This window comes from Anastrepha obliqua, chromosome 4 (assembly GCF_027943255.1).
Source record: "Anastrepha obliqua isolate idAnaObli1 chromosome 4, idAnaObli1_1.0, whole genome shotgun sequence".
Classification (NCBI taxonomy): domain Eukaryota; kingdom Metazoa; phylum Arthropoda; class Insecta; order Diptera; family Tephritidae; genus Anastrepha; species Anastrepha obliqua.
In genome coordinates this window covers 36,266,134-36,291,104 of record NC_072895.1, presented here as the reverse complement: position 1 = coordinate 36,291,104, position 24,971 = coordinate 36,266,134, and the positions used below count along the sequence as shown (strand labels likewise).

General features: G+C 34.9%; 2 protein-coding genes across 4 annotated transcripts in view; one reads left to right on the top strand and one right to left on the bottom strand.

Moving 5' to 3' along the window:
• Positions 1 to 17,293, top strand: part of LOC129245243 (myosin heavy chain, non-muscle) — a 47,641-nt gene extending 30,348 nt beyond the window's left edge. The window contains exons 6-14 of one of the 2 annotated variants that reach the window (XM_054883289.1): positions 810 to 833; positions 4,069 to 4,203; positions 5,487 to 5,579; positions 7,449 to 10,188; positions 10,397 to 10,701; positions 13,335 to 13,865; positions 13,927 to 15,222; positions 15,291 to 15,454; positions 16,516 to 17,293. In XM_054883289.1, coding sequence (XP_054739264.1) covers positions 810 to 833; positions 4,069 to 4,203; positions 5,487 to 5,579; positions 7,449 to 10,188; positions 10,397 to 10,701; positions 13,335 to 13,865; positions 13,927 to 15,222; positions 15,291 to 15,454; positions 16,516 to 16,642 — 5,415 coding nt within the window. In that variant the 3' untranslated portion in view covers positions 16,643 to 17,293. The remainder of the gene's footprint in view (positions 1 to 809; positions 834 to 4,068; positions 4,204 to 5,486; positions 5,580 to 7,448; positions 10,189 to 10,396; positions 10,702 to 13,334; positions 13,866 to 13,926; positions 15,223 to 15,290; positions 15,455 to 16,515) is intronic. The other variant, XM_054883290.1, reaches the window with a different exon arrangement.
• Positions 17,294 to 19,683: 2,390 nt separating this feature from the next.
• Positions 19,684 to 23,330, bottom strand: LOC129245242 (dolichol kinase). Of its 2 annotated transcripts, XM_054883287.1 has the most exons (6): positions 23,123 to 23,330; positions 22,449 to 22,929; positions 22,202 to 22,381; positions 21,644 to 22,136; positions 21,368 to 21,570; positions 19,684 to 21,310 (listed from the first exon to the last, which is right to left on the bottom strand). In XM_054883287.1, exons 1-6 carry the CDS (start codon positions 23,230 to 23,232, stop codon positions 21,224 to 21,226), a joined length of 1,554 nt encoding a protein of 517 aa, XP_054739262.1. In that variant the 5' UTR covers positions 23,233 to 23,330; the 3' UTR covers positions 19,684 to 21,223. The 2 variants fall into 2 exon arrangements, with proteins under 2 accessions (XP_054739262.1, XP_054739263.1); XM_054883288.1 differs by having other exon boundaries at positions 19,684 to 21,570.
• Positions 23,331 to 24,971: the final 1,641 nt, after the last annotated feature.

Sequence of the window (24,971 nt, the reverse complement as noted above, 5' to 3'; positions counted from 1 at the left end):
TCTATTAAAAGCAAGATTCCTGCTCTAATTACTGTGTTCTTAGTTTATTTGAATAAAATATTGCCTTTAAGTACATATATGTATACTTTTATGCATACATAGTTACATTTATTTATTTAAAACTCGAAATGAACAATAACGGTAAATGCTTTGTTATATATAAATTTTTTTTTTCAATGTATATTCTGATATTTATCTTTTTTATATAAATTTATACATACATAATTGTGTTAATTCGATTTTCTCTTACCCTGGCGTGGTTTTCACGATTTCATTTAACTGGTTGAGAAGTTCCCAAAGTGAAATATATTTAATTGAAATTAATGTTTTTATTTATACATGTAATACTTTAAATTTGTAAACTATATTATTTGTAATTACTTATTTTTCTTTTAATTTTTTTCATGTTTACTCTGCAAATGCTCCACCTACTACTACCCACTACACTACTATCGTTGTAAAATTGATTCGTTGGTGTCAATACTATTGTAATATTCTACAAATTTCTACCGTTTAATTAAAACAAAAACCATAAAAAATTAAAATAATTTTTTTGTAAATAATCAAAATTAAATGTTAAATAAAATTTTTAAATATACATATGCAATTTTTTCACCGACACACTGCAATATTCCGTCAATGTGCGATCACTTACTGCTACAACCCCCATCACTTCCACCAATACGTCCAAAATAACATAAAAACAAATTTCTTACAACTTCACTAATACCACGAAAAATCCAATATACCGACCGACCAACCAACAATCAATCCAAACAAAAAATTACCACAACAAATTGTACCAAAAGGGACCTCATCCGGCTTTAATTATTGTAAGTATCTGAAATGAACCTACTTTTCTATGCAGCTAGAAAATAAGTATTATAAGCATTGCGTATGCACACTTATGCTTTTTATTTCAGTATTATTATTTACATATGTATGTCTTTGAGATGAAGTAATTTAAGTAAAAATTTGAATTTTAATTTTCATAAATATTTATCAATGCAACTCAACTAAGCAAATTTCTGAAAATTAAAATACGCTTAAACTACTTTGATAAGACATATGTATGCGTAGATGAAATATCACAGTCAAAATTAAGGTGTTTCCAAAGTTAATTGTCATACAGTCCATAAAAATGAATGTCTAACGTCTGATAATATTCTAATGTCGAAAACCTTTGACTGCGATAATGATTTTTTAATATTTTTAGTTAATTTGTATTTAATTTAATAGTACATATTCGAACTCAACAACCATTAATGTTTCTAATACACATCCAACAACTATTACTACTATTCGTTTTGCTACTACTACTCCTACTAATGCTACTGCCGCCTGACACTACAATTATTACAATGCCTCAATAACTACATATTGCTCGCTCTCAACATTGGTATGTGTGTGTGCCATTGTGGCTTGAAACAACAATCCAAACTTCTGTTTTCGAACCGTGGTTCATCTAACTTTGTTCGTTAACTTGTCACATTTTAATTGTTTTATGCAACTTAAATTGCGATTTATATTACATTTGTAATGCTCGACGCGTTTCCATCCACTGATTTTATGATCGAATCAATTACGCCGCTACAATCCTACAACTTCGAAATTTAGAGTAATAATGCAGAAACGTTTGCGGTAAAGTACCCATACTAAAGCATCTACCTTACTATTGCTTTTCAATAATATATTTAATATTTGCATATGCTCGCTGTTTTTGTTAATATACTCCAATAATGCACAAACTATTGTTTAGAGAAATGTGTTTTTTATTTAGTGATTTTATCAGTGTATTGACATCATTTTGAATTGCCCGCTCGATGTTACCGAATCTCTGCTTCCTTGGATACATTGCAGTGTTTATCTATTGCAAGCTTTCAAGAGTTTTTAAAGCATTATAATTTTGCTTAAAGTTATCGATGTTTAATATAAGAACGGCACCATTCGTAGTTGGGGGAATGTTAGGTCTAAAGACCGTTATAGCCTAGACAGAAGGCGGCATTAATCGGGACTACTGACGCAGTTAATTCTGATTAAAATTGTAGTGTGACAGACGGTTGTTAGGCGGACTAGTGAACAGCTGATTTGTTTATTGGATAGTTTTGTCAGTAAATGTTGGATCGCAGTCGACAAATACGGGTATTAGCTGCCTTATACTAAAAAATAATTATTTATGTAAAAAAATCTTAAATTGCAATTTCTCAAACTGCTCTGCAATATCAAAACATTTCATCTATTGTAATTTCGAATGTGTTAGTGCAAATTAGCATTTCATTCAGTATTTGTTGTTGTTGTTGTAGCAGTACCTTTCATTCAGTCTTTCTTGTTCTTTAAAAGTTTCATTATTTTGTATTCACAATAGATATTAAGTGTTGCCATCGAAAATTCTCCTAATCCGCTTAAATTATGAGAATTAAGTCTAGTTGTCAACCCGCATTGGTTGCACTTTATTCCTGAGATAAATCCGAATTAAGTCGTTTATCCCTCGAAGAAATGTAATCCCGATTAACGCCACCGTCTGCCTAGGCTTTTGGATTATTAACCTATGCTTTTTACACTGCAGCACAAACTTGTATTAATAACAATTTTGTAAAATCAGTTGAGATTTCGGAAAACATCTTTTATCTATAAAGTATCGTTTTAGAAGTAAAATAAAATAAGGAAACCATTTATATCGCTGTAGTAAGACTTTGTAAAAATAACACTCAAGTTGTTGTCTAGGAGGGTTTAGCGTCGGTTCAAGGCTGTTTTAACTGTTTGTAGTTCTATTTAATGAACAGCACGCATGATATCATAAAGCAATTAATTTCGTCCCGCCGTAGTGGGATATTTATTGACAATCAGGATTTCTGCCGGATTTCTACTTATTAACATTGTGGGAGAGAGTACGATCACTTTATGGAGACCCACCACAAATTGTAGATCTGTTATAATAAAACTCGTTATATTACCAAAAAATCGTTTATAGGTAGAGTGAAATAGGCTGAGTATTTACAGTTTATAGTTTACATTTGAAGACTGCACGCATGGCAAGATCCATATGCCTACACATTGCCCCTTAAATCAACTCTGTTGGAAACCGTTTGTGTGTGTCGAAGCGGATAATCTGGGCCTATTGGTAAATTACGACTATGTCAAAGTTTGGCAATTTACTACCTAGTCAGAGTTTAGTAAGCTGCAAAAACAGCAACAACTCTATTAAGGATGATTCCTTGAAATTTCCGAAGATTGAAGCAAAGGTACACAAGATCTCCGTAAAAGTGCCGTGCCACTGTGATTAAATGCAGCAACATTTCCCTCGCTCAACACCAAATTGTTGGAGATATTTATCACATTTAAATATAGTCAATAGTTGATATAATATATAAATTGTATAGCTTATCGAAGGATTTAGTACTTTCAATGAAGCAAACCCGTTTAGGTGATTCACAACTTTTCGTAAGTGTTGTATTGTGAATATCCTAATTCCATTTATATAGAAGTTTTAAAAAGAATTAGCCGATTGCTGTTTATATTTAACAGAAGACTTACTTTCTGCGCGATAGACAAAAAAAAGCAGTTAGTAACAATTTTATGTATATGGTGCGATCCCCAAAGGTTTGGAACTTACAATTTTAATTTGCTCGCGAATCATAGCTGGTCTTTATGAGAACGCCTTTCTTGTAAAAAATAAACTCACAGATTATCATCACAACCTCAAATAGTAAAAACTATTTTTCATGTCTGATGGCCAGGAATCGAACCTACAATTTATGAGACTATTAAGAGGCATATTATGCGCAGTGGTATTATAAAGAAACACATTAATGTTTTATATTTTGCTTCTAAATCTATAGGGTTTCCTTTTTCCACACACATCACATTTAGCTAAGTAAAAATCAGTAATAATAATGTAATGGGTTCAATGAAGATTGTTTGTTTGTAAGAAATCATTTTTGTATTTCTTCTGTGATCTGACGACTCCCAGCGAAATTTAATGAATTTGCGCTTTATGTTTGTTGTAGTTTTGCTTATTATTGGCAATATAAATATTTCCAAAATTAAAGTCGGCTTCGAATTTTACAGAATTTACAAGTTAATATGAAGAAAACGTTTAAAATCAAATGTAATCTCGACGGTATGTCAGATTCGTTTTCTGTTAAGCATAAAAATCAAAATGAAGTTGCGAAATTGTGCGAAAATACAGGATGCAGATGTATGGTAATTACGGTATTTCAGTAAATATTGTAGACATAAAGCTCTAGTTGCTATTTTTGCATTCGAATATTTTTGAAAGTAGACTACTGACATAGTAATGGTAGTTTTTGAGATGATTTACACACATAAATGTACACATGTGTGCACAAAAATAGTAGCGCGGCATAGTGCAAGTTTTGACTATTTATTAATATTTTTATTTTTATAAAATTATTGTTTATACTACAACAAATATCATATAACTCAAAGTTTCAAACATTGTATGAAATAAAAAATTCATAAAAATGTTCACAAAAAGTTTAAATTCTTTAATCAGAATTTATAGATAAATTTCGATTTTGCGGTTTATTGAATTTGTGCATTTTCTCCATATAATAAATACATTTTTTACATTACATTAATTTTTCTAAAAATTCTGATGAAAATTTATTGAATTTTGTACCAACAACATTTGTTGATTTTTTTAAATTTTCTTCAAAGCTTAAAACTTGGAATGATATGATATTTGTGGTTGGTTGGTTAGTTAAAGTGGTGATTCTTCCATAATGCAATTAGCGCTTCCGCACCATTTTGTTGCCACATCCTCGTTACCAACTTGTTTAACGGTTATTTACAGCATGACTATATCCAGTCTGTGCGGTTTAAGAACCTTATTACGTTGTTGACGTCTAAGCCAGACAGTTGTTCGAGTTTCTCGAACAGCGGTTGGCCCAGAGTTAACATTCCTTCCATAGGGCAGGGCATTCACAGAGGAAATGGAAGATTGTGTTCTTTTTCTCCGGTTGTTTACAACTGGGTATTTGTGGTAGTATGAACTAATATAAAATTAAATTAAAAGTGAAAAATTGGTAACGCTGCAATATGTCACATTGCTATTATTGTGAACACAGAACATAGGTACTATTTGTTAATACACCAAGTATTCCATACTTGAATTGAGGAACGATGTATATATGAAACACGTTTTAGTTGATAGCAAAATTGCAAAAAATATGATAATGTACAACGGAAAAAGAATATTAGTATATAAATATGTACTTTTATATCTAGATTCCAGATCAATGTATGTACATATGCACATATAGATAAGTTTTACAGTTGCACGTAGATAATTTTGGTTGAATTGCATGGTTCAGTGAATGCTTTTCCTTTCTGACATTAGTTAATTAGTTGGTTTTTCTTTAATATGTGATATACAGTTATTATTTATTACATGTATAGATTATATTTATATTTTTTCAACTTACTTTACTAATAATGTTGCCAACAAAACTTTATTCATGTAGGGTGAACTGGAGCAACAACTTTTGCAAGCCAATCCCATTTTGGAAGCTTTCGGAAACGCCAAAACTGTGAAGAACGATAATTCATCCCGTTTTGTAAGTATTGACTGAGATTTATTTAATATATGTGTCCTGGTCTACGAAAAGGTACCTTACGTGCGAAAACAAGTTTTCGAGAAAGCAGCAGTTAAAGTTTAAACTTTTCAGTCTTTTTCGTATTTGTACTTTTCTTTTTTTTTTTTACTTTTAACAAACTTTTAAACAAATTATGAATTTCCGGTTTTCACCATTTTAAAGAGCGTTTCACACACTATTCGAATCAACAAAAAAGTGAAAAATTATTTTTTGACACGTAAGGTACCTTTTCATAGACCAGGTCACATATAATAACATAAACGGTTTATAAAAAAGTACATAAAATATCCGGGCAAAGCCTCCAAAAGGAAACGCCATGAATGCAGGCCGAGGTCGACTTTATTCTCCTAACCAGCCATTGAATATAAATATTCTAAAGAACATATTTTTAAAATTTAACAACTACCATGGAAATATTAGTAAAGGGTAATCAGTTTAAAGGTATCGGATTTAAAATTGACATAAAACAACGAAAATTGAAATTGATTGGGCAATCTTTATTATTTTTGTGTAGAAACATTCAAGACATTTATTTTTTTAAAGAGAATCCTTTGTAATGGCTGTTCTTGAATGGCTTTGAATTGCTCTGCAGCCCAAATACGGCAATTTTGCCATTAAGCCAAAAATGGGCCTCATCACTGAACAAAATGCGGATCTTCGACGAGTTTTTCAACGACTGAAATTATAACGCTTTAGAAAATCGGCCGGTTCAAATCTTGGACTAGCTGTATTTTATACGCTTTCAAACCAAGATCTTTGTGTAAAATCGCCCAAGTAGTGTCATAAGATAGGCCAAGCTGTTGGGATCGGTGCCGAATCGATTATTTTGGGTCTTCGAAAAACTCTCGTTTACAGCCGCAATATTCTCTTCACAATAATGTGAAATTATTCTCAAATTTGCCGATGGTTTGTCGAATAATGCGTGCGTTGGTAGGACGGTTATGTACACCATAAGTTGGCCTACACACTTTTCACAGAGCGTCGAAAATCGTAATGTGTACAATTGTACGATTTGTAAACGTTGTTGAGCTGAAAAAATTATGTATTTAGTTTGACAGTAGTCATGCGTGATCTGACAAAAAAATCCTATTTGAAAAACTACCTCCTATCTGATCACCCTTTATTATTACGTATAAAGTTATTTCAAAATTCATTAATTTCGAAACCAGTTTTGAGACTGCATTTTGAGCTGCTTCATGAATACTATATTACAGCTGTTTCTTTTTTTGAGAAACACAATGTTTTATACAGAAATAGATATAAACGAAGAAATTGTATGCAAATTGAAAGTAAACCGTTAAGTAAACCGGAACGAAAATGTATGAGGATTGTTTTAAGCTGTTACAACAATGGCCGTTTCCGCCAATGCCCTTTACATAACAAATTTTTACAAAAAAAAAAATTATATAAGAATATAAAAAAAAATTATAGATCTAACGGGGCATTTGTTCATTCTCTCGCAAGTCGTTGTATAGAGTAAAATGTTTAATTGCTGCAATATATCGCATGAAATCTTTAACAATTCCAAATTAGTGTCCAATAAATAAAAAACGAATTCCCAAAAGTACCCCTGGCAAGTATTCGACAAAAGGGTAACATACAGATGTAGCTCATTTACAATGGTAATCCAATCGGTAAAGGAATATCCTTCTTTAATTTTTTATCTTTTATTAATTTGTAAATGTTTTACCAAATTTTTATGTTCTTGTTTTGATGTCTGGATTTTTTTAAATTTTATGCTTACAAGTATTTTATTTTATATCCAATAGCAGACATGAAATTTTATGCTAATATTTGTTCATTTTTTTGTATTTTTGCTACGGTTAATAGGGTAAATTTATTCGCATAAACTTTGATGCGTCTGGCTACATTTCGGGTGCGAATATTGAAACATATTTGCTGGAGAAATCTCGTGCCATTCGTCAAGCCAAGGATGAACGAACCTTCCATATATTTTATCAATTACTTGCCGGCGCTTCTCATGAACAACGTGATAAATTCATACTCGATGACATTAAATCATATCCATTCCTATCTAATGGCAGTTTGCCTGTACCCGGTGTAGACGATTTTGCAGAGTTCCAGGCGACCGTTAAGTCAATGAACATCATGGGGATGACCAGCGACGACTTCAATTCCATTTTCCGTATAGTGAGCGCTGTGCTATTATTTGGTTGCATGAAATTCCGACAGGAGCGTAATAATGATCAAGCAACGCTTCCTGATAACACGGTGGCTCAGAAGATTGCTCATTTGCTTGGTTTGAGCGTAACAGATATGACGAGAGCCTTTCTAACGCCTCGAATTAAGGTGGGCCGTGATTTCGTTACAAAAGCCCAAACTAAGGAGCAGGTGGAATTCGCAGTGGAAGCCATTGCTAAGGCATGCTACGAACGGATGTTTAAATGGTTAGTGAACCGCATTAATAGGTCGTTGGATCGTACCAAGCGTCAAGGTGCATCGTTTATAGGAATCCTTGATATGGCTGGTTTTGAGATATTTGAACTGAACTCATTCGAACAACTCTGCATTAATTACACCAATGAAAAATTGCAACAACTCTTCAATCACACTATGTTCATTTTGGAACAGGAAGAATATCAGCGCGAAGGTATCGAATGGAAATTCATCGATTTCGGTCTTGATCTTCAGCCAACTATTGATTTAATCGACAAACCTGGTGGTATAATGGCTTTGTTGGACGAAGAATGCTGGTTCCCAAAGGCAACGGATAAAACGTTTGTAGACAAACTTGTCTCAGCTCACTCAATGCATCCGAAGTTCTTGAAAACCGATTTTCGTGGTGTTGCGGATTTCGCTATTGTTCACTATGCCGGCAAAGTAGATTATTCGGCAGCGAAATGGCTGATGAAGAATATGGATCCATTAAATGAAAATATTGTGTCGCTGTTGCAAGCCTCGCAGGATCCATTCGTTGTGAATATCTGGAAGGATGCTGAAATAGTGGGTATGGCCCAGCAAGCTTTAACCGACACTCAATTCGGTGCTCGCACTCGCAAAGGAATGTTCCGAACTGTATCTCATTTGTATAAAGAACAACTAGCTAAATTAATGGACACCTTGCGGAACACAAATCCAAACTTTGTACGTTGCATTATTCCAAACCACGAAAAACGTGCTGGTAAAATAGATGCACCCTTGGTGCTGGATCAGTTGCGTTGCAATGGTGTATTAGAAGGCATTCGCATTTGCCGACAGGGCTTCCCTAATCGTATACCCTTCCAAGAGTTCCGTCAACGCTACGAGCTACTTACCCCAAATGTTATACCCAAAGGTTTCATGGACGGTAAGAAGGCATGTGAGAAAATGATTCAGGCTTTAGAACTGGATACGAATCTCTTCCGTGTCGGCCAATCGAAAATCTTCTTCAGAGCTGGTGTGTTGGCTCATCTTGAAGAGGAACGCGATTACAAAATTACAGATTTGATTGTGAACTTCCAAGCATTCTGTCGTGGCTATCTGGCTCGTCGCAACTACCAGAAACGGCTACAACAATTAAACGCTATTCGTATAATACAAAGAAATTGTGCTGCTTACCTGAAGCTACGCAATTGGCAGTGGTGGCGTTTATACACAAAAGTAAAGCCTTTACTTGAAGTAACTAAGCAAGAAGAGAAACTTGTACAAAAGGAGGATGAACTGAAACAGGTGCGTGAAAAGCTGGATGTTTTGGCGAAAAGTACGCAGGAATATGAACGAAAATACCAACAAGCGCTCGAAGAAAAGACCACATTAGCTGAACAATTGCAAGCTGAAATTGAGCTGTGTGCCGAGGCTGAGGAGTCACGTTCTCGATTGATGGCTCGCAAGCAGGAGTTGGAAGATATGATGCAAGAATTGGAAACGCGTATTGAGGAGGAAGAAGAACGATCTCTTGCGCTTGGTGCGGATAAAAAGAAGTTAGAGTTGAACATTCAAGACCTTGAAGAGCAATTGGAGGAGGAAGAAGCAGCTCGACAGAAATTGCAACTAGAGAAAGTGCAGTTAGATGCCAAGATCAAGAAATACGAAGAAGATTTAGCTGTTACGGATGATCAAAATCAAAAATTGATAAAAGAAAAGAAAATACTGGAAGAGCGTGCTAACGACCTCTCGCAAACATTGGCCGAGGAGGAGGAGAAAGCAAAGCATTTAAGTAAACTAAAGGCAAAACATGAAGCTACAATAGCTGAATTAGAAGAGCGCATGCATAAGGACCAGCAACAACGGCAAGAATCCGATCGTACGAAGCGTAAAATTGAAACGGAAGTGGCAGATTTGAAAGAGCAATTAAATGAACGCCGCATGCAAGTTGAAGACATGCAAGCGCAATTGGCGAAACGTGAGGAAGAACTGACGCAAACGCTAATGCGTATCGATGAGGAATCCGCAACTAAAGCCACCGCTCAAAAAGCGCAGCGCGAACTAGAATCGCAGTTGGCTGAAATTCAAGAAGATTTGGAGGCAGAGAAGGCGGCACGAGCGAAAGCAGAAAAGATACGCCGAGATCTCGGGGAAGAGCTGGAGGCGCTGAAAAATGAACTTCTGGACTCCTTGGATACAACAGCCGGTTAGTAAATTAAAGTTTTTTATATTATATTTGAAATCGATGAAATTTTGATCCTCAGCCTTTTTTGTCATTAGCATTATTAAGTTTGTCTAAAAAAATATTCACATTTCTACATATATTGCATACATACATACATATACATACATATATTTTTTATTGAATTTTTCGAATTCGATTTAAATGTCGTGTTTTTCTACGCCATTTATAGCCCAACAGGAACTCCGTTCAAAGCGTGAACAAGAGTTGGCAACTCTAAAGAAATCGTTGGAAGAAGAGGCAGTGAATCATGAATCGCTATTGGCTGAAATGCGACACAAACATTCTCAGGAATTGAATGTTATCAATGATCAACTGGAGAATCTACGGAAAGCAAAAACTGTGCTTGAGAAAGCGAAGGGTGCCTTGGAGGCGGAAAATGCAGATTTGGCTACGGAATTGCGCAGCGTCAACAGTTCAAGACAGGAGAACGATCGTCGCCGAAAGCAGGCAGAATCACAAATTGCAGAGCTGCAGGTATGTACTTGTATATTGGCATTATATTTATAAAAGTGTGCATTTCCTCATCTGCTAGCTGTGATAAATTTACAATAGTTCACAGTTTTTCGACGGTTTTGTATTTTATATGTAAACACTTGCGTAACATTTATTGTAACTGTTACGAAACGAGTCGGTTTCAATGTATGGATGCACCTTAGGGCAGTTGAAAGAACTGCGAACGAATTAAGGTCCACATTTTAATAAGGTTGAGATATACCCATTATAAAGGTTTATGATGTAATACACCCGGAATAAATTTCAGACCGATTTCTTAGTTATTCTGCGTTTCACTTACATAAATACAAAGTTTTTATCTTCCTATTGAAATCTCCGATACAATGTCATGAATTATAACGAGCTTGCAACAAATAAATGTATACATGTCGTTCATTAACTGTAATAGTGGCATAACTCCAAAAACATAAATATCGAGGAAAACCAAGGATGATAGATTACAAGGTTTGGCCATCTGTCAGAGTAACTTGGACTGCCAGCAACAGAATTCTGTTTGCTCATTTCATACGTACCCTTGCAGTCGTCCAATCAGTCGTTGTTCAGACGGAAACGAAGTAAAATGACTTGCGTTGACTTTTTCTTATATCACCAACACAATCTCAGTTTTGTTGTAAACAAACCACCGTTACATTCCTTGTTACGTCAGCAAATCAGCTGGTTTCTTCAAATTCCGATTAACGCTCTGATGTTGGCCACACCTTTTGAATTATTTTTCCACAGCTTCAAAGTTTCCAATTTACTATGTAAAGTAAAAGTAAAGGGGAATTTTCATCTAATGAGATGCTGTTAATAGATATCGCCATGAATTTTTTGCACAACAAATAAGAGCTTATGGTCATTTAAGTATATCTATCTTAAAGTTATTTTTGAATTATGTCACTATTGAAGGAAATGAGCGATATGCACGTATGTATGTAAATGTAACACGCGATATTTAATATACACACGTATGTGTGTATGTAGCTTTATGGAAAATTTAGTTTCTGCGGTTTATGAACTATTTACCTGTACGCAGATTCTGTTATGCTCATAAAAATAGTAACGATTACAAACAACTGCAAACTAACTGCAGTCTGCAACTGACTATGTAAACAGTAATTCTTCGAAGATTTAATATGCTTTCCGATTTTCGAAATGCTGACTGCGATTTGAAAGTTGTATTTCATGCGCCGATTTAACTTTTTCACATTTATCATCTCCTGATTTTAACTGCATAAAATATTAGTTTGGGGAAAAAAGAAATCCATTATTTTTGGGTAAAATTTTTTTCTCAAATAGTTTAATACTGTTTAATGGTCGATTATTTCTGTGATTTTATCGACATTTTTTTTTCTTTTTTTCAATATCAAAAATGCCTCAACGGTTTCGACGAAACCAAGATTGCACGTAATCAGCTGATACAGTAACGGCACCATAACACCATTCACAACTTCAGCGGCCTTTCTTGCATTTTCGCCTTTGTAAAACGTACCGAAATTTCCCTTTGTTGACTTGCATTGCTAACACCCTGTAACTCACAACTGAATGGAACAAACAAAACAGCAAAAGAATCTGTTTAGTGTGAAATCTCACCTTGACAACAACCATGAACTTTAAATTGTTTGATCGATACTTTACGAGATATCGACACTACAGCCATCCACTGATAAAATAATGGATTGTTTTTTTTCTCCCAAAAAATATTTACTGCAAGAAGGTTGAAGTATACTGGTCGTACAACTAAGATCGAGCACACGGAAGCCGGAAATCAACTATGAACAATTGAAGATTGTTAATGATCGCTTCCTGAAAATAATAAAAATTGCTTTACGAGACCTAAAGCCTGCTTTTTTTAATGCTAAAATTTAATCCAATATAAATCGGAGCCTTGACAGTTTTCACTTTAGGAGCAATAAATTGTGGTCTTTTATAGGTATTTTTAAAAAATTATAAGAAACATTAAATTAAACTGTGTGAATGCTTGAAAAAGCGGGCACTACCTGCTTCCAAATTCAAATATTTAAAGCACCACAGAATGAAAGCCTGGATTAATTAATTAACTTATAACAAAGGATTTTCGGGGGTTTTATTATTGAAATTTGGGTCCATAATAAATGGATTCTAGCCTTTGTGGATGTAGAGCAAAAAAAAAAAATGAAAGGACAATTTCTAATTAATTACTATTCTGAACGTACATAGGTGCCAGCCAAATCAATTAAAATTTACCTACTTATCTAAAGTTATACTCGTACTGATCATTTATGTGCATACATTAAGATAAATCTGGAAACGTGTTTACTCCAGTGAACTAGCAAGAAAACAGGTACACATAGACACATAGACCACAGAAGAAGTATTGAATTTCTGTTGCTTTGAGTTATAAGAAAATTTTAGTTAGAAGGAATTTATTAGTTCCGATTGTGTTATGCTAAAATGGAAACACTCAACGCAGGTAGCATCTGGTACTTTATAAAAGTACACAAACTTGGTGCTCAGTAATATTGCATATTATTCTTTATGGGTAAATACGCACATACATACATGCATATATTCATAGGTATACAAGTGTATACAGTTACATTATAAATTAGCTATATTAATTATCGACTTTGTAGGTGAAACTAGCTGAAATCGAGCGTGCACGGTCAGAACTCCAAGAGAAATGTACAAAACTGCAGCAGGAGACAGAAAACATAACGAATCAGTTGGAAGAGGCCGAATTGAAAGCATCAGCTGCTGTGAAATCCGCTAGTAATATGGAGTCCCAATTGACAGAAGCGCAACAGCTACTCGAAGAAGAGACTCGACAGAAGTTATCACTGAGCTCAAAGCTGAGACAGCTCGAATCTGAAAAGGAGGCGTTGCAAGAACAGCTGGAAGAAGATGAAGAAGCGAAACGGAACTATGAACGAAAGTTAGCTGAGGTAACAGCACAAATGCAGGATATTAAAAAGAAGGCCGAGGAGGATGCAGATCTCGCTAAAGAACTAGAAGAGGGCAAGAAGCGTCTGAACAAAGAAATTGAAGCTCTGGAGAGGCAAGTAAAAGAGTTGATTGCGCAAAATGATCGTTTGGATAAGAGTAAAAAGAAAATACAATCGGAGCTTGAGGACACAACTATTGAGTTAGAAGCACAGCGTACGAAGGTATGTCCGTATGGCTAAATGTTTTTATATGGTTAATTAGTTTATTATTTTTTGTGCATAGGTGCTTGAGTTGGAGAAAAAGCAAAAGAATTTCGATAAAATTCTTGCTGAGGAAAAGGCCATATCGGAGCAGATAGCTCAGGAGCGCGACACTGCGGAGCGAGAAGCGCGTGAAAAAGAGACCAAGGTGCTTTCACTAACCCGTGAATTAGATGAAGCTTACGATAAAATCGAGGATCTTGAGAATAAAAGAAAAGTGCTGCAAAATGAGCTTGATGATTTGGCCAATACACAAGGCACTGCCGATAAGAATGTGCACGAGTTGGAAAAGGCTAAGCGTGCACTGGAGTCGCAGTTGGCGGAATTGAAGGCCCAAAACGAAGAATTGGAAGACGATTTGCAATTGACGGAAGATGCCAAACTCCGTCTGGAGGTGAATATGCAGGCGTTGCGCTCACAATTCGAACGTGATTTGCAAGCGAAAGATGAACAGGCCGAAGAGAAGCGTCGTGGTCTTGTTAAACAGCTACGTGACTTGGAGGCCGAGTTGGATGAGGAGCGAAAACAACGCACCGCGGCTGTGGCAGCGAAGAAGAAGCTCGAGGGTGATCTGAAAGAGATCGAAACAACTATGGAAATGCATAACAAAGTGAAAGAGGACGCTTTGAAACATGCCAAAAAACTGCAAACCCAAGTTAAAGATGCTCTTCGTGATGCTGAAGAAGCTAAAGCTGCAAAGGAAGAATTGCAAGCCGCAAGCAAAGAAGCTGAACGCAAGGTGAAGGCCCTAGAAGCTGAAGTAATGCAGTTGACTGAAGATTTAGCTAGTTCTGAAAGAGCTCGTCGTTCTGCGGAAACGGAACGTGATGAGCTCGCAGAGGAAATTGCCAACAATGCCAGCAAGGGTTCCCTCATGATTGATGAGAAGCGTCGCTTAGAGGCGCGAATTGCCACATTGGAAGAAGAGTTAGAGGAAGAACAATCTAATTCAGAAGTGCTATTAGATCGCAGTCGCAAAGCGCAACTATCAATAGAACAACTTTCGACAGAGTTGGCCAATGAGAAATCGAATTCCCAAAAGAACGAAAATACACGTGCGTTACTCGAGCGACAAAACAAAGAACTTAAAGCCAAGCTTACCGAGATTGAAACGGCGCAGCGCACTAAAGTAAAGGCTACAATTGCAACCCTGGAAGCGAAGATAACCAACCTTGAGGAACAGTTAGAAAATGAGGGCAAGGAACGTCTCCTGCAGCAAAAAGCTAACCGCAAAATGGATAAGAAAGTAAAGGAACTTACAATGAATATCGAAGACGAACGTCGTCATGCCGATCAATACAAGGAGCAAATCGATAAGGTATAATTCCATAAATATGAAACTTAAACAAAAAAAAACAGCTAACTTGGTTCCTTTACTTTTTATAGCTTAATAGCCGTATGAAATTACTTAAACGAAACTTGGATGAAACCGAAGAAGAGTTGCAGAAAGAAAAAACGCAGAAACGTAAATACCAACGCGAGTGTGAAGACATGATTGAAAGCCAAGAAGCAATGAATCGTGAGATCAACTCTTTGAAAACCAAGTTGAGGTAAGTTTACGAGGAACAAAGAAACCAAAGAATGAGAAACCAAAATTTCGCTTACGCCACTGTTTCGCGTCTAATAATTATTGTTGATCTAGGAGTTTTCATCATGTTTGATTTTGCATAATTTGTTTTGAATAAATTATAAAAATTATTTAAACACTAAAACTTTAGATCAATGCAAGTGGCAGAAACTGAAAAGGCTAAGGCCTATTCGCCCAAGAAGGATGCTTCACTGATTATGAATTGTGAAGGCTTGTAAAGCGGCGGTTAAAGTATTTAAACTGGAAAAAGTTTAAAATGTAAGAGCGTCGTAATTTCTTGTGTCTTTCTGAGTTCACGCACGTGTTTTACATAATTGTCTCCGCCCACTGATATCACGAATAAACTTAAAAAAAAAAAATTGAAATGTATTCCTCCCTTTATCTAAAATAGTTTCCCTTCGACTTTGAAAATATTGCTTGAAACCCATTTATGTAACAGTTCCTTTAAAAATTATGAAATGATTTTTACACTTCGTTCACTAAGTAAATATAAGAAAAGTTCACCACATGTAGATTGTACGTTTGGACTACTATTACAGTAAGATCATGCGATCCAAGATAAACAAGTCCCAAGTCTTAATTTTTTCGCTGTGGTGGTTTTTAGGTTTGTTGCAAAACCCATATAGGTAAACAGAACATTATGATATAACAGTTACTTTCAAAACGAATTTGTTGTAGTCATTACTTGTTGCCCACCCAATAATTTTTTCGGTTTTGTTATTATTTTGCTTGAATGGAATTAAGCATAAGCATGCAGATTTTTAATTGACAACACACCTTGAATAGTATTTTGATCTCATTGCATGTCATATGGAACAGTGAAAAGGAACCGCCCATCGATAATATACCCTAATTTCGTTTACCGAAAGCTTAGAAATTCGTTTGCGTACATTTTTAAATTTTGCATGAACAATTTTCAATATTAACATTTCATCATTTAAACATTAAAAAAAAAAATAATAATAATAATATGTATACATGTATGCGTTGGTTTTTAATACACTTGCTCTCCTTTCATTGCAGGCGAACTGGTGGGGGTTTAGTATTGAGTTCGAGTAGATTAACTGGCACGCCATCATCGTCAAAACGGGGCGATGATAGTTCCTCGGTGCAAGATGAATCCTTAGACGGTGAAGATTCGGGCAATTAACGCATTAATTAAAATGAAATTTTTAATGGAATGAATATACGAAACATATTTCAATTTCTGTCATTTCTTACAAAATCAAACACTCCATTTTTTCGCCGACAATCGTTCGTTAGCAGCAACTTAAATATGGAACTTATCGAAAAAGAGCACTTCACCCTTACATAAATTCAAAAATATGCATAAACACATCGAAAATATCAAATCGATTACCGATTAGACGCATTTGTACACTTTTTATACGTCAACGTGACTTTTATACATTTCCTTTTAAGCATATATGTACGTACAATTAGCGATCATACATAACCATTCACATAAAAACAATGCAAGCCAAGCCACGAGCCACACCGAAACATAAATTCATAAAAAATTATACACTACGAAATTGATGATGGAGCTGATGAGCCTACAAACGAGTATTTGAGTATTTACGGGAAATTGCATTTATACGATTAAGAGAAAAATAAAGTTATAAAAATATGGTAACACGGGAAATATAATATTTATTGGCACGTAATGACCTCTGTACACGGCACGGTGTGCATTCGTTATAAGCATTGCGATTTTTCCGAGTACTTCAATTGGTCAAATGTAACTATTATTTTAGGAACAGAGTGAGCAGAATAAATAATCAAAATATTTCACATGGTATTTCTTTGCGTATCGTCTGATTATTATTAATTTTTTTTGCATTGTACTTTAATGCTTTCTCATTTAATAAGATTTTAGTGTTTCACTTAATTTGGTCAGAGAATCAAAACCTTAAGTGTATTACATGGACCAGTATATAAGTGGTATTCTTCATTCATCATTTTGTTCCTATAAACTTTTGCATGCGAGCAAGTATGCCACATCCACTCAAAATAATACATTGCACCACACACATCACCTACATACATACATACGTCAATTATAAATACTTATTTTCTTTGCAATTTATAATTCGTTATTTTTTTACGTTTCGGGAGAGGCATACAGCCAAAATAAATCGAATTTATTTTATGTAGCCGCCTCTTGGCTGTTTGAGTTGTAGAGATAAAACCAGCGAAATTTGAAATTTCTTAACGTAATATGCACGAGGGGTCTGTATTTTTGAGGAAAAACAACAAATGATGGCAAATGGCATTACAGAAATTTTATAAAAAACACAGATTTTTAGTGAATAACTACTAAATTTTTTTCTAGTTCGAAAATCAGATTTCGCGACAATAATATAAAAAATTAATGTTTTTCGGACATTTATAAAAAATGTGTCACACCATTTCGAAGAGGTAAAAGAAGAGGGTATTGCACATTTATAGACATACATACATACATACATACATAACTATGTATACGCATCTAATTATGAACGTAGTTATTATATATACATATATAAATATATAGTTTTATTAAAATTTTTTATCAGTAAAATCGGTCTTCGAGACTTTATAACAATTTGCTCATAAGAAGTCGAATGGTGGTGCGGAAGTGTCAAAACCCAGAAATATTTGTCTAGCAATGAAAAATATGGGGAAAAATAGTCATAACTTTGGCAATTCTCTGATTAATACGTCTACAACCCCTCTTTTAAATTTATCTCATGCCATTGAAAATTCAATATGCGAGAGAATTTTTGGTCCAAGAGTGATCTAGAGAAAAAAATTAAAATGATTTGATACAAGTACATCCATCCATAATAAATACAAACAGACAAATAATGCTGAAATTATATATTTCAATTTGTTTGATTTTTTACTTAAAAAGCTACACAAATTCTTTCAATTCTGGCAGTTTGCTTGTCTATTTCAAATTTCCATAGCGTGGTTGTTTTTGAGATTCTAAAATTTTCAATTGTGATTTGACCTTTTCACTAGATACAACAGAAGAATCAATTTAGAAAACTTTTTGTTTTGTACTTTTTATATACATACATAAATATTTTATTTTTGATTTGCTTTTTATTCCATTTCTGTTTTTTTTACTTTCCGCTTTTATACCTTTTCTTTTAAATTTTTTTAATTTAATTTTTTTTTACTTAAAAAATTAATTTTTTTTTACTTAAAAAATTAATTTTTTTTCTTTTTTGTAATTTCATTTCATACATCTGCAAGTATACATTTTAGATAATTAGACACAATTAACTGCAAAGAATCATTCTAAACGCAACTACCTATACATTACAGCTTATACATACATACATATATACTTTATCACCACTCTTGAAATGTATACATACATATAAGTGTAAAATTGCTCGAGTTGACATGAAAACCTGCAAAGTGAATTTTTGGGCTCCACACATCCATTTGGTAAACTTTAGGATTTCTGTAAAACGGTCTTTAACTTAACTACACTTAACAATATTTTTTCAAATACTTTTTTGTACTTGCGTGCCTTCAAGTCTTAACCTAAATCGCATTATCGAAAACTATTTTGCTGTTACGTTCTGCAATGTGCCATTAACATAATTTACCTGTCTCTCAAAATAATATTTCTCTTCCTCCCGTCCAGCAATTATGTATATCTATTAAGCTGTAAAATTTGTGGGCATTTTGTGTTGCGCATCGTATGTAGCCAGGCCCCTATTGTCGAAAGTATGCAACGATTGGTTTATTCAAATCTGTAACTCTTCATTTTCCATTTCGAACTCTCTTCCATTGTACACCTGTCAGTCTTCTGAATAGTGCCTATTTACGTGTATTAGTTGCAAAAGTGAACACAAACAATAAAACGATTGCGAAGTATATGTTTATATTCGTTCAGTATATTTCATTGTTGTGCTTTTGAAGCAGACAAACAGGCGCTAAAATAAAATATAACAAAATAAAGTACATATAACAAAAGTTCGTAATCGTCTGCTTGAATATGGATTTCCAGTTTGTATTTTGTACTTAAGACATATACATATACCACACACACATACATATAATTATATATATCTAATGTTTTCCTCTTAATTAAAATAATAATAATGACATAAAAAGAGAAAAAACTATACATTAGGTATAAGATTTTAATTTTTTATATTTTGTTTAACATTATGAAGATTGTATTACCAATATTAAATGTTTATAATAACTCAAAGCCGCATTATTCTTTATAATTTTAATAAATACTGAAAATATTAATATTTGGTTTAACTATTGCAACAATTTCGGGTTATTTTAACTATGGATTTCACCGCTATGGACAATAGGCAATGTAAACGTTTTAGCATAAAATTTTGATACCTCGAATCGAAAGGCTTTATTTTTTGCGAGGACGAAATATATGTATTGTAATATATTTAAATGCTGAGGAAAATGCGGGTGTATGCGTCTTGAAGTCGTTGCACAAATGGAGAGCCCTACGGTTTAATACCGCCTCCGAATGCGAGACGGGTTTTTATGAGGAGCTTTTTTATGACAAAAATACTCTCAGAAGTTTGCCATTGCCTGTCGAGAGGCGACCGATATTAGAAAAAACTGTTTCTATTATTTGGTGTTTCATGCACGGAGATTCGAACCTACGCAGTTCCGAATGGTAGTCATGTATTTATCAGAAGTTAATTTTTTAATTTCTTAATTTTCATTTAAATCAGGACTGCAAAATTGTTATTTTTTATGCGAGACTGGTTCCCGATATATAAAAAGTGATTTGAGTTGTTTTTACTCCTACTTTTCTCAAAGCCTGTCGTGCTAGAAACTTTAACCTATACTCAAATTAAAGCCTGAATCTTACACTATAAAATCCATATAGAAAAGTTAAAAAAACCGAAGTTTTGAAAAAAAAAAATTGGTTTAATCCGTTAAAGTCCATTAATTACGACCGAATTCCAAATTATTAAACTAAAATAGAGGTCGTAAAATTGGATACTCGGGGTATTTTTGGTGTCGCTAATATGAAGTAATTCTTAAACCTGCGTTGAACAACCGGGTCTGGTCAGAGTTTTTCAACTTTGGATGTGAATTTAACATATTTCTGTTATAGGCAACGACTTGAGCTTCCAGGTAGCTTCCTAAAATTTAATTTTCTATCGATTTAAAAAGGGTCCTCGAACAGGACAAAGAGAGGCCACACCCGGGTGCCTAACTGAAGGTTTTAAAAAAAGGTGTCTGACGAAGGGTTAATATAAGTGTGGTCATTTTGTATTGACCTCGGTTGTTTTTATTGTTCTCAAGTGCGATAAAATCTTCGCTAGTCGCCTATCTCATTTAACGGTAGGCCTAGGAAACAAGGAGGAGTCATACGGAAAAGGGAGTAAGTGGGTGAGTGGGTTCAAAGAGGTATGTGATAAGATGGTTAGCATAATGCGGGCTTCCAACACCTTCCGGATATATCTTGAGTATATCTGTGTCAATTCTGGGTAAGTAAAAATTTAAACTGCTTCAAAATCCAGAACTTAATTGCGCTGAAATGTCATCGGTCGATGAAATAGTTGCTTATTCTGAAAAGTAATAAAAGTGGATTTTTAAATACCTACATATAACTGATTCAATTTAAAAAAGAACGTCAAAATGCTGAATTAAATATATATAATTGGCGCGTACACCCTTTTTGGGTGTTTGGCCGAGCTCCTTCTCCTATTGCTTCTTGATGTTGTTCCACAAATGGAGCGACCTACAGTTTCAAGCCGACTCCGAACGACAGTTGTTTTTTGTGAAAAGCTTTTTCATGGCAGAAAAACAATCGGAAATTTGCCATTGCCTGTCGAATTAACTGAGTAAATTTTTGATTTTCATCATAGTTTCAACTTATATTCACAATTATATAAAAAATGATAGGCAAAGTTAAGTTATCTATTTGATCTGTGTGGGCCTCTACTAAAGCAGTAGTCACTGTCGCAATTCCTGCAGTAAGCCATTTTGACGTCGACATAGTGATTAGGCCAAAGTAATTAAAACACACTATGGCCAGTGTTGTGATCAGCACAAACGCTAAAGTGCCTTCTAGCGATTTATTCGAGTCTGTAATAAAACTCAATGACAAAATATAAGATGACCAAAATATCAAAATATGATGAGCGCATAATATACTTACTACGCCATTTAATGCGCCCAAATTTTGAGCCGACTACACTGGCAGCTGTGTCACCGAATCCGATAGTCAGGACACCCGCCAATAATGGGAGAATTCGAGGGTTTTCGCTCGTGTACACATTTAAGCCACAAGGACATGGACTTATCCACATAGGCAAAGAACAACCTATGAGTAGACAAAACGGTGTTAGGGCGAGTATGCCGGCATCTTTCTCATCGGAAAATGATCCAAAGGCTCTCCCCAATGCGTCCGCCAAAGGGTATACGTTACAAATGCGAATCAGTTCCAATACAGTGAAAATTGCAAATGCCACTCCAGATGCAATATAAAGAAAGCTGCATTGGTAAGTTAACCCAGGTACATACACCAATACTATTAGGAAATGAAATATTTTACGAAGTCTTGTAGATGCTTTTCCTTCACTTCCTGTTTGCCACCATACGATTAAAACTGTCAACACCACCAATGCGAAATAAAAACAAATTATTTTCAGCTGCAATTAAAAAAAGATGCTACATATTTGTTAAGTGACTTTTAAAAATAATTTACTTTACTTACTCTAACTTCGTCTCTTAATATGAACTTCAAGAGTGTAATGATAGGAATTGGTTTTGTGATTGGAGTGCAAGTTACAGCTATGACCAATAAAAGCATTAGAGGATAAAAGTACACGGGCTTTTGGAAAGTGTTGGCAGAAGCTAGCAAGCAGCAGACAGTCAACAAATAGAAAAGTGCACACTGTAATTGAAGAAAAAATTGCTTAATTAATTATAGATGGTATTTGATGTATTTGAAAATTACAAACCATCATGATAACATTCAGATCTTCAAATTCACTCCTAACTTGAGTGAGAAAGAAAATGTTAGGAATTTTTAACACTACATTTAAAAGAAACAGCATTAGTCCTTGTACTAGCACAGTTGCCTCGCCATAGCTGAAACAACCAGGAAGGCGCCGCATGACGCGCATGTAAGTGTTTTGGTAACAGAAGGTGGTGACAAATCCCCAGAATAATCCGTAGCTCCATGACTGTCGCAACAGTATTTTATTCAGCAAGGCGGTAATCAACCCAGGCACAAATGCTATTAACAGTTTCAGCAGTAAACTCGACTTGCAATGCTTATAAAGAATGAAGCCCAGAAACTCTAGACTCATACCAATCACGGCAATGGTGAGCATGGCTTGTGTTGAAAATTGCTCGGTACATCTATCCTTATGCACAAGATTCGAGGCGAGGGCAAGTGGAAGCAACATACATAGCCAGTGGCCAGATGCAGCATTCGGTCTAGTAACATTATATATACGTACAAAAGTTATGAGTAATGCTGACAATTCAAAGGTTAGGCGATAGTACATTAATGTTATCGCGGACTATAAATTACAGACTGCCGTTATCAGAAGTAGCCATCAACTATAAAACTAGCCGTGTATAGCACAGGAATGTCGACAGCAGTACATCAAATTTTATACTTTCATACCTAGCAACTATGGCGCTCGAAACCCTTCCGTTTCCTGCGCACAAAGTTTCCTTCGCCTGCTCATTTTTCTCACTAGATTCTGCTCCAATCTCACTATTTTCTGTTTCCATAGCAATTGCTTGAGCGTGCAAGGCACGTTGTGGTTTTCTCTCACGCACAGCTTATTAGCTTTTCTCAACTGATTTCCTTTGCAATTTTCCTTCCACTCTTAACAAATATGATAACAAAGTATAACATATATATATATATATATACATATTTTGACAATCGGCGTTGCACCTTCTTTCCTTCACAATTTTCATTCACAATTGATGCATAATGAAATGTTCACACGGTGAAGAAAGTAACACAATTGTAGCCGGTAATTATGAGAAACTCCATACATTCTTTTAAGAGGTTAGGAGTAGTCAGAATTTTCAAAAAATTGGATTTTTGTTTTTGCATTTTCTTAAATATAGTCTAATTTAAAAATATTGTGTGAAAATTTGAAGTGAATGCGACAAATACTTTTCGAGTTATTCAACAATTAACAAGGGCGCTCGGGCGTTCATAAATCGATAGCAAAACTTTAAATGTGTTTTTCTAAAAACTATGTTTTTTGAACTGGTGATCACTGTAACTTAAAAACTGCCTGGTAGATTTCAATAAAGTCAATGTAAAGTAGTAGTTCCCAAGAGCCATTACAACACGTTCCCAACGCTCCCACGACAGTCGATTCTACGTAACCGGAACGACCCGGAATTATATTCGGCCAAGGACTGTCACTTCAGCAGCATTCCTCGTATATGCACGGGGAATGTTTATGCTGCTACAACAACAACAACAGCATGCAATAGACGCTATTAGTATCCGTACGTTGTCATGGATCGGAGTCTTCATATTAGCGGTGACTTCCACTTAACTCACTATTTGTGAAAGTACGCCCTCCATAATTAAATAATGTCAATCAGTTTTTATTTTTTTTTTAATTTGTGGGTAAAGGTATGAAATCTTGAAAAAAAAAAATTAAAATCAAATGAAAATCTTGTCAGTAAGTCCCTCTGCTATGATTATTGAACGCAGGGTATAATATAAAACAAATAATATAATAATACTTACGTTAACATAAATATTTACATGACATAACACAGCATGCGTCAGATAGCTGAAATTTCATATTTGGCCAACCTTAGACCATTAACCGTCTCTCAGCGATTTCGAAGGAATCAGCTGATTGACTGACGTAACCGGCACTATCACAGAGGTTTGTTTACGAAAAACCCGAGATTGTATTGGTGACATACGAAAAAATCAACACACTCAACATTCATATTGCTTCGTTGCCGTCTGAACAACGACTAATTGGACAATTACGTGAATCCGTATGAAATAAGCGGGCAAAATTCTGCTGTCGAGTACCCAGTAACGTGGCAGCGGAAGTTACTCTCAAAATTTTTTATCGGATGGTAATCTATCATCCTTGCGGTTTATGAAATTTATCATCTTTGTCATACGTTTTCTTACGTTCTTTTAATCAGTCGTTGTTCAAACGAGAACCTGGTAGCTGGTTAGTGGCTACGTCGATTTCTTCTATTACCAACACAATCTCAGTTTTTCCTGACTTTTGTCGTAAGCAAACCCTTGCCACATTCTCTGTTACGTCAGCAAATCAGCTCATTCCTTTAAAATCGCAAAGATCCGGTTAACGGTCTGATGTTGGCCACTCCTTCAGTATTTTCTTCACCGTGTCAAAACCATACCCATAGCGATTAGTCTGTCACTTGTTTTGACTGATGTCACTAGACCAGTAGGTTTGAGCTGTTTCGACTAAATTCCTGAGGATCTAACAGGTCTAGAAATGTGAAACGTT